The sequence below is a fragment of the Dipodomys merriami genome, unplaced genomic scaffold (assembly GCF_024711535.1).
Source record: "Dipodomys merriami isolate MVZ:Mamm:240054 unplaced genomic scaffold, mDipMer1.0.p SCAF_102, whole genome shotgun sequence".
Taxonomy (NCBI): domain Eukaryota; kingdom Metazoa; phylum Chordata; class Mammalia; order Rodentia; family Heteromyidae; genus Dipodomys; species Dipodomys merriami.
In genome coordinates, this window is record NW_027202294.1 from 3,233,250 (window position 1) to 3,247,901 (window position 14,652).

The 14,652-nt window shown below is 53.2% G+C and overlaps 1 protein-coding gene across 1 annotated transcript; it reads right to left on the bottom strand.

Annotated features, from left to right (window-relative positions):
* Positions 1-9,765: 9,765 nt before the first annotated feature.
* Positions 9,766-13,273, bottom strand: Kazald1 (Kazal type serine peptidase inhibitor domain 1). Its single transcript, XM_069993718.1, has 5 exons — positions 13,196-13,273; positions 12,314-12,848; positions 11,146-11,306; positions 10,918-11,065; positions 9,766-10,745 (listed from the first exon to the last, which is right to left on the bottom strand). Exons 2-5 carry the CDS (start codon positions 12,828-12,830, stop codon positions 10,648-10,650), a joined length of 924 nt encoding a protein of 307 aa, XP_069849819.1. The 5' UTR covers positions 12,831-12,848; positions 13,196-13,273; the 3' UTR covers positions 9,766-10,647.
* Between the last annotated feature and the right edge of the window lie 1,379 nt (positions 13,274-14,652).

Consider the following 14,652-nt stretch of genomic DNA (forward strand, 5'->3'; position numbering starts at 1 on the left):
GAGAGAGAGAAAGAGAGAGTCTTTAGGTTTTTGTGTATGCTGCCAAGGGATGGGAAGTGTTCAGAGTTTGTGTCCACTAGAGAAAGCACAGTTGGCCCTATACATAAAGTTCCCCAGGACCCAGAAGATTCCAGATATCAATATCTTCAATGTTTAGAGTATGTCAGTGGGGTAGCAGAGGTCCAGAGAGGTTAAATGACATTTCTTCTATCACACAGCTAGTAGCCAAACCAGGATTAGAACCCAGGGACTTTGATTCATGGACCAGGCTATGTCTACAAGCCTATTCAAGTCCATCCAGGAAAGATCTACTTTTTCAGACACTATACAACTTCCCAACGAGGTGGACAAAGCTAGATTCTCCTGGCCTTCAGGCTGCCTAGGGAACAGGCAGAATCCAGCATTTGACCCCTACTTCCCATTGTCTGCCAATCTCTCCTGTAGAACAGAGTCTAAGACCAGCTCCTTCCAAGGTATATTCCAAGGTTCAGGAAGGACTGAGAATACTCCACACCTGAGTTTCCTCCTCCTCCTCCTCCTCCTCCTCCTCCTCCTCCTCCTCCTCCTCCTCCTCCTCCTCCTCCTCCTCCTCCTCCTCCTCCTCCTCCTCCTCCTCCTCCTCCTCCTCCTCCTCCTCCTCCTCCTCCTCCTCCTCCTCCTCCTCCTCCTCCTCCTCCTCCTCCTCCTCCTCCTCCTCCTCCTCCTCCTCCTCCTTCTCCTTCTCCTTCTTGTTCTTTTTGGATCAATCTTGGGGCTTGAACTCTGAGCCTGGACACTGTCCCTGAGCTCTTCAGCTCAAGGCTAGCGCTCTACCACTTGAGCCACAGTGCCACTTCCAGTTTTCTGGTGGTTAATTGGAGATAAGAGACTCATGGACTTTCCTTGCCCATGCTGGCTTTGAACCATAATCCTCATATCTCAGCCTCCTGAGTAGCTAAGATTTACAGGTGTGAGCCACTAGTGCCCGGCTTTGAGTTCCTCTTCTTACCTGTCCCAGAGTTCTACCTGTCTCAACCTGAGGACCTAGCCCAAATTGTCTTCTTATCTGAGCTCTGATTCTAGCCACTTCCTGTGGCCTTGCTTTACTTGTCAGTGTCTTTTGCCCCTGCCCTCACACCATCTAGAGCCCTCTTTAATCCACACTTCCTTGGCTTTGGGATCACTTTCCCCTACCATGGAAACTGGAAGGGAAATTGGTCCTTACTACAAGCTCTAGTCATTTAACATCAACAGGAAACATTCACATGATGCCCCACTCCCTCTATATAAGCCCAAGACAGGCTCTGGCCCCAGGGCCTCCACCTCTCCAGCGTGCTGATAATGCCTGAAGACTGCACCCCCTCCCTCCCCCCACAGTCCCCCATCTGCCCCATGCCTTCATCAGTGGCCATACTCTTCAGGTAAGAGGGAAAATGGTGAATTGAGGTTCACTGTCTTCATCCCTCTAAGTCACCTCTCCCATTTGCCCACCATCCCCTGGAAGAGTAGAGGAAAGGAGGATAGGAAGGGAGCTTGGCAGGGCAATAAAAATGTCAAGGCCTTCCCTCTCTGCTCCACTTGTTTCCTCCCCTCGCCCCTCACCCCCTCCATCTCCTCTGAGCTCCCTTCCTCGGCTCCCTTCCTCCAGCTCCTGCCTGCAGACCCCAACGCAATCGCGGCAGAGGCAGCAGCATTGGGGGCTGAGGCGGGAGAGGTTAATTATTGCTCCCCACCCCCTACGCTCCCCCCCCCATAAGATGTATCTGACTGTCAGAAGGGGTGACAGATGAAGACAAAGTACAGGTATGGCTCCCGCGAACCCGGCCCTCCTTGTACCAGCCTGGTGAGGGGAGGGAGGGGGAGGGAGGAGGGAGGGCTTATCCAAGTTTTAACCCCTCGGACACCAGTGCGGTGAGGTGCATAGCGAGAGGAATGGAACCAAAGTTAGAACCTTGGTCCTGGCCTGGGCAAGACTGAGCCCAAAAACCCTTTGGGGCCTCCTGTTCTGATCCAGTGGGGTGGGGGTGGGGTTGTAAGGCTACAGGATGCAGGAGAGAGAGAGAGAGAGAGAGAGAGAGAGAGAGAGAGAGAGAGAGAGAGAGAGAGAGAGAGAGAGAGAGAGAGAGAGAGAGAGAGAGTCCATCCCATCCAGGAAGCAGAATCAAGGCTGAATGTGGCAGGATCAGAGACAGAGGTTTACGGGGTAGCTTGGGTAGATTCAGGGACCCAGGAATCCCTTTGAGTCCCACATTCTTCTTCCCTTCCAGGAAATCACCCATCACACAAGGCTGTCCCCAAGGGTGCTGTTAGGGTGTGTCTGTATGTTTGAGATTGAGAGTATGTAATTATGTGTCTGAACCTGTGTGTATCTGTGGTGATGTAACACAATCGGCTTGAAAGAACCAAACATAGTGTATTTGCCTCTGTGTGTGAGGGTGTGTGTTCCATACACACTGGTCGGTGTCTGTTGGGAGGTAGCTGAGGGTATCTGGGTCACAAGTTTTTGTGTGTGCGACAGAGAACCTTTGCCTGTAAGCAGGCTGTAGTGAAGGTGTGTCCTCAGGAGAATGTGGAGAGAGGAGTGTTTGCAAATACTGGGTTGCCTTGTTCTGGGTAGAGGGAGTAAGATGTGTCTTTCTATGGGCATATGATTTGTGCCAGTGTGAGTAGCTTTTGTGGGTGTGTCTGCGGCTGTGTGTGCATGTGTGGTTTCCACTGTGTGTTTGTAGCAGCTAAGGCTGCAAAAGCCTCTTCCCTTCCTTTCCCCAGCAGCTCTCCCTTTCCCTGTTCTTATCTCTCCATAAGCAAACGAGGTGAAATAATTACTTTTCTATTTAAATGCCCCATGTTCAAGCCAGAATGAAAACAAAGTGATTTAATAAAATTGTCTTTAAAAGAGAAAAGAGGAAAATAAACGTCTCCTCTCCTTTCCTCTCTGGTGTTCAGGGAGGCCCCAAGCCCTTCAAAGTTAATTAAAACAGGAACTAAAATCACAGAATCACTCACCAACCATTTTCCCATCTCTGTCTTAAAGGTAAGGCAGCCTCAGAACCCCTGCTTAAGGCATGCCCTATTGAGCCTACACACACACACACACACACACACACACACACACACACACACACACACACACACACACACACACACACACACACACACACACACACACACACACACACACACCAGTGTCAACTTCTCCTAGGACCAACCCTCCTTCCTGGCAGACATCCTGCCTTCCAGGACCCCTATCCCTCCTCTCAAAGAGTCATCAAAGTCCTTGTCTGGCCATTTGAAGCCCTTGATGGACACTGGCCCCCATCAGAAGCTTCCAGCCCTACCTCTTTCCAGGCTAGCCAGCCAGCAGCCCCCCACTACCAGTCCCCTGAGCCCCCAGCTGCTCTGAGCTTTATCTGTCTTCACTGACCCCTGGCCTGGTCCTCAGCTCCAGCTCAGCACAGTTCCGGCAGCTTCCGCCTGGTCTGTATCTGTTCCCCATCAGAGGCCCCATTGGAGTACTAGCCCTTCAGCAGCCCAGATAAAAGAGATGGATGAAGGTGAGTTTGGGGGACGCCTCTCCTTGCAAGTCAGAGCTAGAGGCCTGAGTTCTGACAGGGGCTCCCCATGGAGAGCTGGGGGGTGGGGTGAAGACTGACAAGCTCTCTGGAAACGTCTTCTTTGGACATACCCACCCTGCCTCAACCTAACCCTTCTTCCTAAATCCCAATTCCTAGGGCCTCCTCCAGGCAGGCACCAGGGCTGCAATCACCCCTTCCCCAGTACACACACTTCAGAGGAAGCTCCAGACTGGGCACCCTGCACCTCTCCACATAGGTCAGCTGTCTGGAAATAATCAGAGGAAGGTAGGCCATTGATGGAACACCTATTGTGTTCCTCTCCCCTAGATGTTCCCTTGCCAAAGGGGACACAGAGGAAGGAAAGTTAGGAGACTAGCCCAATGTCTAAAGGAAAAAGCAGCAGGTCTGAGGCTTAAAACCATACTGCAAAACCCTCATGTCTCCTTGCCAGCTTACTTTTGGTCCTTAGTTCTACACTAAAGACACACTCTTACCCTTTAGAGGCCACTATCCGCAAAGATCCCCTTGACCATTGACCCCCAGAATCTAACACTTCTCTCCCTCCCCACCCCCTTCTCCCCTCCCCCCCCTCCCCCAGTCCTAGGACTTGAATTCTGGGCCTGGGCGCTGTCCCTAGACTCTTCAGCTCAAGGCAAGTGCTCTACCACTTAAGCCACAGTGCCACTTCCGGTTTTCTGGTGGTTAATAGGAGATCAGGGGGTCACAGCCTTTCCTTGCCTGGGCTGGTTTTGAACCACGATCCTCAGATCTCAGACTCCTGAATAGCTAGGATTACAGATGTGAGCCACAGGCGCCTGGCAGAATCTAACACTTCTAACACTAAGTCATACACTGGAGCTATAACCTGGGTACTAGAGATCAGTTAAGCACAGAACTCTGGTATTTCCTGCCTCACCTGGTTATTCAGGACAGTGAACAGTGAGAGGAGGAAGTCATCATCCCTACAGTTTTACCCTTCACCCCAAGAGACTCCCTCGCCCTTCCATTTCTCACAGATACCCTGCCTTTTCTCCCAGGTGATTCCAGACCTTATTTCAGCTCCCTCAAATTTTATCCTATACAACCTAGGGACTCTCCACTTGGGATCAGATTGAACTATGAGGTAATACTGGTCACTCTAACTGGTCTTGAATAAATATTCACTCTGGCTACAAAGGCTTCAGTCACCCTGATTGCAGAGAAAGTGTCAAAAAAAATAAATCTAAACTGGGCACTGGTGGCTCACACTTGTAATCCAAGTTACTCAAGAGGCTGAGGTCTGAGAATCCAGGTTCAAAGCCAACCTGAGCAGGAGTATATGTTCTGCTGTATTTGTCAGGTCCGTGTTCACCCTTGTTTGAGTCTCCTGTATTGAGCTCAGACTGGAAGTGTTATGAAAAGCTAGACAGGCAATGCCCTAGGTAGTTTGGACTAGACTTCATGGAACACTGATGTTGCTAGCCTGCCCCACCTCACCTACCAGTGAGTCTCCTAAGCCAGGCCAAGCCCTGACCTTAGCTCTCCTCTTTTGCCCCCAGCACATGTAGGATCCAGCTTGAAAAGTAAAAAGGTTTAAAGAGGGTTAGGGGGTCCTAGCATGGGGAAGAAAAGGGACGGCAGAGAGAGAAGGTCTGACCTGACTTCCAGGCTCTACCCAAGAGTGGTGTATCCCTACCACTAGAGACTTTGCCTCTGCCTCTGCTCCTTCTACTCCAATTCCATCTCTAATGCTGAACTCACTAGTCACTTCAGGCCCCTCTCCATCCCACTACTCTATCCTTAAACCCTTGGAATGGCATCCTCAAACCATCTCCTGTTACCTGCAGCTGACTCCCAGAGATCACTAGCTCCCAGACCTGATTCCTGCCAGTCTCTAAGTACCCACTAATACTGCCTTCAAACAGCCTATTGCCAAGCTGGTGCCAGTAGCTCATATCTATAATCCTAGCTACTCAGGAGGCTGAGATCTGAGGATCATGGTTTGAAGGCAGCCTGGGAAGAAAAGTCTGTGATACGCTTATTTCCAATTAATCAACAAAAAAGCTGGAAGTGGGGGTATAGCTCAGGTGGTAGAGTACCAGCCTTGAGCAAAAGCAAAAACAAAAACAAGCAAGAGTATGAGGCCCTGAGTTCAAAGCCCAATTTTACAGCATACCTGTGCACACATGCATACACAGACACATACAAATGTTCTTTGTTGAGCAGGGGTGAGATTTGATTTGCCTTAACTTTTGTTACCATAAGTGGACTTCCATAGCTGTTTCTTATTTAGAAAGAATTTAGTCATTCAGAGAGCTGAGGAAATGTCAAAATATAACCTTTGAGGCAATCAATCTGTTTCCAGCCTCTTACCCTCTACCCTGAGTGGCTGCACACTCAGAGTAGGGTTCAAGAACTGAGCTTTGGGGTATAAATTCAGGCAATCTCCTAGCCTACTAGAATTTAACATTGTCTGCCCCTCACATATGCACATGCAGTTCCATGTACATGCTCACATAATCTGGAAAGTATAATTAATGTAATTATATGTACATTCTACATACATATCAGGCTAGAATATAAGTTCAATGAAGCAGGAATCATTTTCCCCCATGATTAACCCCAGACCTATAATAGTGTTGATATATAACAAATATTGGTAGAAAAAAATGACACATAATGAAACACAGACATAAACAAATGCATATCTATATACTTATAATACATCCAATGCTAAGGTATGATATATGTGTGTGTATATGTATATATATCTACATGCTACCCACATTAGTGTATATTATTTAGATAACATATATATAACATGACATACCTAAGTCTATACATAGATTGCATATAAATACACATAAAGGGGCTGGGAAGGTGGCTCAGTGGTAGAGCGCTTGCCTTGCAAGCCTGAGGCCCTGGGTTCGATTCCTCAGCACCATATAAGCAAAAAGAAAAAAGCCGGAAGTGGCGCTGTGGCTCAAGTGGTAGAGCGCTAGCCTTGAGCTGAAGAGCTGAGGGACAGTGCCCAGGCCCAGAGTTCAGGCCCCACAACCGGACCCAAAAAAAATAAAAAATAAATAAATAAATACACATAAAGAAGTACAACCACTACAGACATACTCTAGATATTACTCATTTACAATGCCACAGTTAAAATATATAAACATAACATATAAAACAAATACATGTGCAGGTTTGTATACACTAAGTAATACAAACAGAAGCATTAATTTATTTATGTATTTATATTGCTGGGGATTGAGCCCAAGAGCACATGAATCCCAAGCAAGCACTCTACCACTTGAGCTACATCCCCCAGTCCTTGAAGCACTTTTTTATTTTTACTATAATTATTTTGCAGTACTTATGTTTAAACTCAGGGCCTCATGTTTGCTAAGCAGGTGCTCTGCTCCTTCAGTCACACCACCAGCCCTTGTTTGCTTTAGTTATTTTTCAGTTAGGGTCTCCCAGTTTTGCCCAGGGAGACTTCAGAAAAGGATTCCCCTAGCCGGGCGCCGGTAGCTCACGCCTGTAATCCTAGCTACTCAGGAGGCTGAGATCTGAGGATCACGGTTCAAAGCCAGCCCGGGCAGGAAAGTCCGTGAGACTCTTATCTCCAATAAACCACCAGAAAAACAGAAGTGGTGCTGTGGCTCAAGCGGTAGAGCGCTCTCCTTGAGCTGAAGAGCGCAGGGACAGCGCCCAAGCCCGGAGTTCAAGCCCCACAACCGACCAAAAAATATTTTAAAAAAGAAAAGGATCCCTCTATCATGCCTCCTGATTAGCTGGGATTGCAGCCATGTGAGATGGGGCCTCATTATTTTCCCAGGCTGGACTCAAACCTCAGTCCTTCCAATCTTCTCACAATCTCCACCCGCAGCGTATTGAGACTACACATGTGAGCCCCGGTGCCCAACCTTAAAGTACCGTTGCATACAGATTTTTCCAATCAAGAGAAAATTGTCTGAAGGTTCTTGGCTCAGGCTTGGATACCATTAAACCACCACTAGGTGGTACCCGTTCCCACCTCCGTACTCCCAAGTGTTGCTAGAGATGGCGCCACCCTCCCAGCCCCCCCACCTCCCCCTCCCCGCTTAAGGCACAAAATTAGTGGAGTCAAGTGTACCCCAGCACCCACCCCCAGCCCCCCCACCCTCACTACGAACTTGTCTTCGGTTCTCAAAGTCTCACATCTTGGTCTCCCCGATGTCGAGTTCGTCCTCCAGACCTCTGATGGCGGGGAGCAGCCCTGGGGCTGTTCTGCCCACTTCTCAAACCAGACCCAAGTTCCCCAGCGAGCCGGACCTGTCTGAATCCCTCTCCCTGGATTCAGAGCCTCGCGAAGAGGGACCCTCGGAGCCCCACGACGGCTCCGGGAGTGGTGGATCAGCACTACTCCACACCAGCACCGCACACCTGCACACCAGCGCCCGCAGCCCCCTTTGGCTTACTCCTCACGCCCTGCCCGCGGGTGGACGAGGGACGACCCCCACCCGCCCCGGCGCGGAGCGGCGGCCCAGCCCGTGCCCAGGCCCTCGGGTGCGCAGGCGCTGCGGGATGGAGCCGGGCGCCCTGACCTCGCGGTCTGCGCGTGCTCGCGATCTTAGGCAAACTGCTTGAAGTCCCTGGGTGCCAGGGGAGGGAAGGACAGACGTCTCCCGCTTCCCCCCTCCCCGCCCCGGGCTGCCTCAGTCGTCCCCCAGACCTTCACCCCTGCGGGAGGAGACACCTAGCGGGGCCTCCCTGGAAAGCTCGCGCGGGGGGCGAAACCGGATCGGCAACGGCTGGGCCGCCCCGTCCTCCTCCCCGCTTCTCCCCCGGGAGCAGCGGGAAATTATTTATTAAAACGCCGCCCGCGCTCTCATTTATTTGCGGTGAATAATCCTCGGCATCTCAGCGCGTTTATTAAACCTTTCCCGTCCCCGCGCCCGCATTACTTTAATAATAAATCGCGTGTCACTTTCCAGCGACGTTATTAAACCCTCGTCTGCTGCAGCAGAGGCGGGGTGCGGGGAGGGTGGGCGGCGGGAGAACCTCCCATTCCAGGCTTCGGGACCTGAGCCGCCAGGGCCACGGAGCGGGGGAAGGAGGCTGCAAGGAGGCTGTCCCTGAATTACCTGCAATCGCGAGCTAGGAGTTTGGATTCCCCGGGTGGGCAACTCTGGGGTTGGGTGGGAATTAGGCTAGGAGCCGCGAACCTGCAGGTGGGCAGGTTCCGATTGAAAGGACTTCAATGGCTGCCTTGGGCAATGATCAAGCGAGGAGCGGGGGTCCCTAGCCCATGTGGGGACCCAGGTCAAAGTCCCCTCTTTATAGAGGAAGCTATTTTGCCAAGCTCGCACTGTTCAACTGGGCCTCATTCTCCACCTCCCCCGCCCCCCACACCCCCCACCCCGTGGCCTTGGAATTCTCTCCAAGTACCCAGCCAGCTTCCATATGGTGTTCAGCTCCTGGGGCCTCAGAGCTCTAGTCAATGAGAACCATCCTCTGGCACTGGGTGAGGCAGTAGCAGATGGACAGATGGGTGGGAGGAGGGTGGGGAGGTGGTGGCCAATCCTTTAGGATGCGGTTGTGGGCCACGCCCCTCCCTAGAGGCTCAGCTCCCTGAGTTGGGCCTCAGAGAACTCTCAGGCAAGGAATCAAAAGCATTCCAACAGTGGCATGAGCTCCCAAGTGCATATAGGGCCACTGATGTTTTCAGTCTCTCCTTCCATCATTCCATAACTTCCCCAGTGTCCCTGAACTAGGTTACAGAACCAGAATGTGAGGGAGATTTTAGGACCTAAAAAGAGGGACCTCCAAGTCAGAACAGGGTACAATTAGGGCAGTTGGAAGCAGGCTTACCTTGCTTTTGAGTTTGGTGAGGAAAATGGAAGGTTTGCATGGGAGGTGGGGAAGATGTTCCGTTTATGCATTCATATTCATAGGGAGTCCCACCCACATTCACCTGGCTCCCCACTCTGCCTGGAAAGCAAGATGAATAGAGGAACAGGAAATCTATTTCTAATTGTGGGCTGACAGGGACACCCCTTCTTCAACCAGATAGCTCCAGGTTCTCTCCCTAGGTAGGCAATAGTACAAGCCTCTCACCTGGCAGGAGTGTACTGAGAGGGCAGAACCGGAACCTTCTAGAAGTTAGACTTCAGTTAATATGGGAGGCCTCTCAAGGGAATCCCCACTCTCCATGTGTACATCTACAAGAACCATGTAGGTGTGTGGCTTTGTTTGTTTACAAGTCTTTATTGACACCCCATTTTGTGTACAGTGTAAGGTATGGAATTGCCCCTGGGACTTGGAAAAGAGGGAAAACTGGAAAATGAGTTCTGAGGAAGGGTAACCTGAGGGAAGGCAAAGATGGAGGAGTAGGGAAATAATAGGAACCAGTGTTGATGGGGAAGGGAAGTTAGGAGAGACTGACTGAGCAGGACTGGAGGGAAGGCTGCTGAGGAGAAGAGGACCCTCTCTGTGGATACTGCAACCTGACTAACCTAGGGGCCAGCTGGTCTGTGTTAAGAATCCTCCTGGCCAGGGCATCTCCTTCATAGACCCCTTTGCATCTCTCCTGTTCTCATCTCTGCTTTCTCTCCCTACTGTCCTCCAACCTGCCTGCCTCTCTCTGTGTCTGTGTCTGTCTCTGTCTCTCTGTGTCTGTCTCTGTCTGTCTGTCTCTCTTTCCACTTGAACTCAGGACCTGGGTACTGTCCCTGAGCTTCTTTTGCTCAAGGCTAGTGCTCTATCACTTGAACCACAGCACCACTTCCAGCTTTTTCTGAGCAGTTTGTTGGAGATAAGACTGTCATGGACTTTCCTCTCTGGGCTGGAACTGTGATCCTCAGATCTCAGCCTCCTGAGTAGCTATGATTACAGGTGTGAGCCACCAGCACCTGACTTTTTTTTAATTAACTTACTTTATTGTTATTATAAAGGTGATGGTCAGAGGGATTACAATTACAACCTGTCTCTTTCATACTGTCACCACCATGATCATCCTACAAGGAGCAGTAAACTAATCCATGAAGGGACCTTGTTCACCCTTTCTAGATCTATTCCAGGTCTTCTCAGGAGCAGGGACAGATATTAGGACCATCACCCACCCCACCATCCAGTGCTAGTAGAAATCATAATCATAGCTCTCTTCATTTTCGGCTTCCTCAGGAACCAGGTTCAATGATTTCAGCCGAGGGATTCCTGTGGAGTTCAGTTGGTCTGAAAACACAGGAGGCAAAGAAGAGATTGTGGATGGCCACATATCTCACTCTGGGGGGAGGCTGTGCTTGTGTGTAGGGGCCACATTCCCATTCCCAGAAGGATTGTTTCTTACACACATTCAAAGGCTCTAATCCTACACATCCTCCCAACCCCCAGATGTCCCCTGTACCTGGTGTGAATACTATCAGGGAAGCAGGGGCTTCAACCCAGCCCAGGGCATTCCGGGCAATACAGCGGTAGGTGCCCTCATCACTGGAACGAACCGCTTGGATCTGAAGCCAACCAGTCACCTCAAACCGCTGAGGTCCACCTCTAAACTAGAACCACAAGTCGAGTCAGCAAGGTCATTTTGGGGAGCCCTACACTATCAGGGAGAGCCTGTGTTCCCTGTCCCTACCTGCACAGAGATGTGGGGATCATCCCCTGGCAGCTGGACGTCCCAGCCATCCTTCTTCCACTCGATGGAGGCCATTGGATAGGCAAACACCTCACAGCCAAAGATCACATCCTGCCCGGTCACATTCCAAATGTCCCGGGGCTGCGACACTATCTTGGGCTCTGGGGGATGAAGGTGAGAATGGGGTGGTGCATCCAGCCCAACAAGGACACCCAACGGGAATTGTTGTGGGTATACTTGTGGCAGAAGATAAAATATGCAGAGGTCAGTACATGTCTGTAAATAAAACAGGATGTGTACACAAAGATACATATAAGTGTTGATGCAGGAATACACAAAGGCAAAAATGCTGCTGTAGAGATGCAAAGCAATGTGTAAAAACAGAGCGTTTGTGCAAACTGTACAGAGACCCACACCTTAAACTTGGCAGTGTCACTCTGTCCCCGACTGCTCCGGTGTCCTCATTCCACCCTCCAGTCCCTTTCCTGCTGGGCGGGTAACCAACACCTCCCTCCCCACTTCCCCCTTTTCTAAGCCCGCGACAGTTCCCAAAGGCTGGGAGAGCTGCCCCTCCCCCACTCCCGTCCCCGGGGAGGAGGGGAGAGATGCGAAGCCTGAGCTGGGGAACGTGAAACCAGACATTAAATGGCCAGCCGGGAGGCCTGGGAGAAATCGCTGGGAACTCCTGCTGGAGCATATGTTTTCACCACAGCCCCAGCCAAGCCACATCCAGGGTAGAAACTCAGGAAATGAAAGAAAGCAGCCAAAGAAAACTTCAGACTTGAATGACCCCCAAACCCCCGGGATCAGGAGAGAAGAGAGTAGCGCTCTCCCCCCTTCATTAAGTCCCTACAGGTAGGGGAAAGGAGAAGCATACAGAATGGGCTCACAGATGTATCGCCCGGGAACCAGCACGCTGCCCAGGCTCCCGTGATCTAGGCAAAGTCTGAGGGTTCTTTCCGTCTGAGCCAGTTATTGGCTGTGTGCCTTTCAGAGATGGGTGGGTGTCTGCTAGTCCGGGACCTGCATCTTTAGCTGGAGCCTTTGAGGATCAGGGGTGAGAGCATCAATGCTCCCTGGGGATGGAGAGCCGTGCCTCCAGAACGCCAAAACTTGGGGGTGGAAGGGGGGGGACGGCAAGGGCATAAAGGCCCCGGGTGCTGCGTACCCGATTCGCAGGGGCCTGGGTGTGCCACCGTGAGGTTGGCGTCGGGCCTCGCGCGGGCCGCCTCCTGCAGGCGGCAGATCTGAGCGTAGGTCCGGCCGTCGGAACCGCAGAGCGGACTCTGCGAGCGACAGGCGCACCACGGCTCGGGCACCTCTCCACGGTGCAGGTCGTCGCCTGCATCCATCCGGCACTCGAGCTGCTCGCCGCAGCGCCCGTAGAAACGCGTGCTGGGATCCAAGTCGCAGAGCTGGCCCTCCAGGTTGGCGCATTCCCAACAGCAGTCGCACGCGTCGCGCACCTGACCCGCCAGGCAACCGCGGGGTGCCGCGCACAATTCTGGCCGGCAGGGACCGCAGTCCTCGCCCTCGGTTAGCAGCCTCAACCAGCCCCGCCGCAGGTAACCGGGGCCTGCCGACGGCCTGCCGCTGGTTGGGGGCAGTAGCAGTAGCAGTAGCAGGGGCAGCGCCCAAGCAGCTGTAGCATGGTTAGCTGGGAGCCCTGGGTGCACTCGGGACATCGGCGCGTTGGTGGCACCCTGCCAGGGAGAAAAGCCAGACCAAGAGGTCAGAAAGTCGACGCCGACGCCGACAACGAGAGCTTGAGCCCTGGCACAGTGCCAACCCCTGCTACCTGAGAATCAAGTTGTCCCCTCCCCTCTGCAGAGGCCCTGCGATCCCCTACGGGTCCCAGCTGTGTGGTTGGACAAGTGACTGAGCTGTTGTTACTGGACGATAAACACACCGTCAGAAACCACCCAACGCCGATGCTCCATCGCCCCAGAGATGAATGGACACCAATGGCTTTAGGAGAAGCTGTTGAAAGGGATAGGTGAGCCCCGGGCAGAGATGCTGCTTGTTTACGGCTTGGGGTCCTGGGACTCACCTGGTGTCCCGCACTGGGCCCCACGACGCAGCTGTGTTGCAACTCCAAAGCAAGCAGAGGCTCACGCACAGTCAGCTGGACCCGCTGGCCACCACTGCTCCTGCGGGAGGATCTCCGCCTAGGATTCGGAGCAGCTCCTCCGCCCTCTCTCCGCCCCTCGACGTCGCCTGCCCGCCTTCCCTCGGTTCAGAGGCGGCCCATTTTCTGCAGCCCCCCTGGGGACCATCTCGGGCCAGTTCCATCTAGCCTGCCCCGCAGTCACAGTGAGAATGCAGGAGAGTCACCGGACACCGACGCAGGGAAAGAGGGGTGCGGGGACTGGAGACCCAGATTGGGGGTGGAAAGATGTCTGGGAAGCCCAAAGGGTTGTCTGTGCCATCCGGCTTCCCAGCTCCGGAGGAAGGCTATAGCTTCTGCGTTACAGGGAGGAAGAAGGAGCTGTGGTGTCCTTTTACACGTGCGTCCCGGAGCTTCGGGAGGGTCGGGTCCACGAACACCGGCTCCCCGCACCCCAGGGCTGGCTTCCCAGGGCCCGTGGCAGCCTGGCCCGCGCAGTTTCTCCACCCAGGCGCGGACCAGTCTCGGCATTTACATCCATCTGCTTATCCACATCTGGCCTCCTCCCTCCCCACAGCCTGCAGGTGCTTCAACTCGCGGAGGAACCCAGTGTTTAGAGGTCGGAACCGAACCAGCCACCGCAGGGAGGGGTGGGCGGGGCGCTTCCCCGACGAGCGTCGCTCCCGGTCCTGATTAGAGGCCACGGTGTCTGGGCTGGTAGGACCAGAGGCATTCGGTCTCAAAGCGGCCACCAGCGCCACCGTGGCACTTTGGGTTTGGGGGGCGGGAGAGGAGCAACCCTGGAAGCCCGCCAGCCCAACTCGTCCCGGCCAGGCCCCGCCCCATCCTGTCCCAAGCAGTTTATAGAAGCGGCTCCGCAATCACATATGTAGGAGTGGAACCGCGGTTTGCAGTGGCGGTATTTAGTCTAGCTCCTCCCGGGACGGGGACTGGGGTGGGGGTGGGCGCGGAGACGCAGATTGCGCATGCGCGTCTGGTAACGGGGCGCAGGCTCTGTGAGTGAGACTGCCCGGGACGCTGCCCTCTAAAAACTCATCTGAGGCCTGCCAAGCCCAGGTCCTCGTAACACAGATGCCACTCGGCCTGAAGGGTCCTGACGAGGTGGGCGCGGGCAGGACACGGCTATCCTGCTTTCAGACTGGGACCGAGGGAACTTCGCGCGAGGATTCGCAACTGTCGCGAGAATCCGGAGAACCGTAGGCCTTCGGAACAGGAAAAGCCCGCGGGGTTTTAAACCGGAAAGGAACGGGCGGAGCCAGCTGTCACCGAATGTGGAAGTCGGCCTCACGTCCTTGCCCCGGCCGTGACGGGAATGTAGATGCGGGGGGCGGGGGGCGAGGGAAAGGGCAAAGTCCCCAGAACTGCAGGAAACCCTTTAG

What these genes read in the sequence shown, in the direction of transcription:
- Kazald1 (XM_069993718.1), bottom strand. Translation starts at nt 12,830, where the DNA reads ATGTCCCGAGTGCACCCAGGGCTCCCAGCTAACCATGCTACAGCTGCT. An exon ending in CCCAGGCCCCTGCGAATCGG is followed by an intron (nt 11,307 to 12,313) that starts GTACGCAGCACC and finishes TTCATCCCCCAG; the next exon opens with AGCCCAAGATAGTGTCGCAG. An exon ending in CCTGATAGTATTCACACCAG is followed by an intron (nt 10,746 to 10,917) that starts GTACAGGGGACA and finishes CTGTGTTTTCAG; the next exon opens with ACCAACTGAACTCCACAGGA.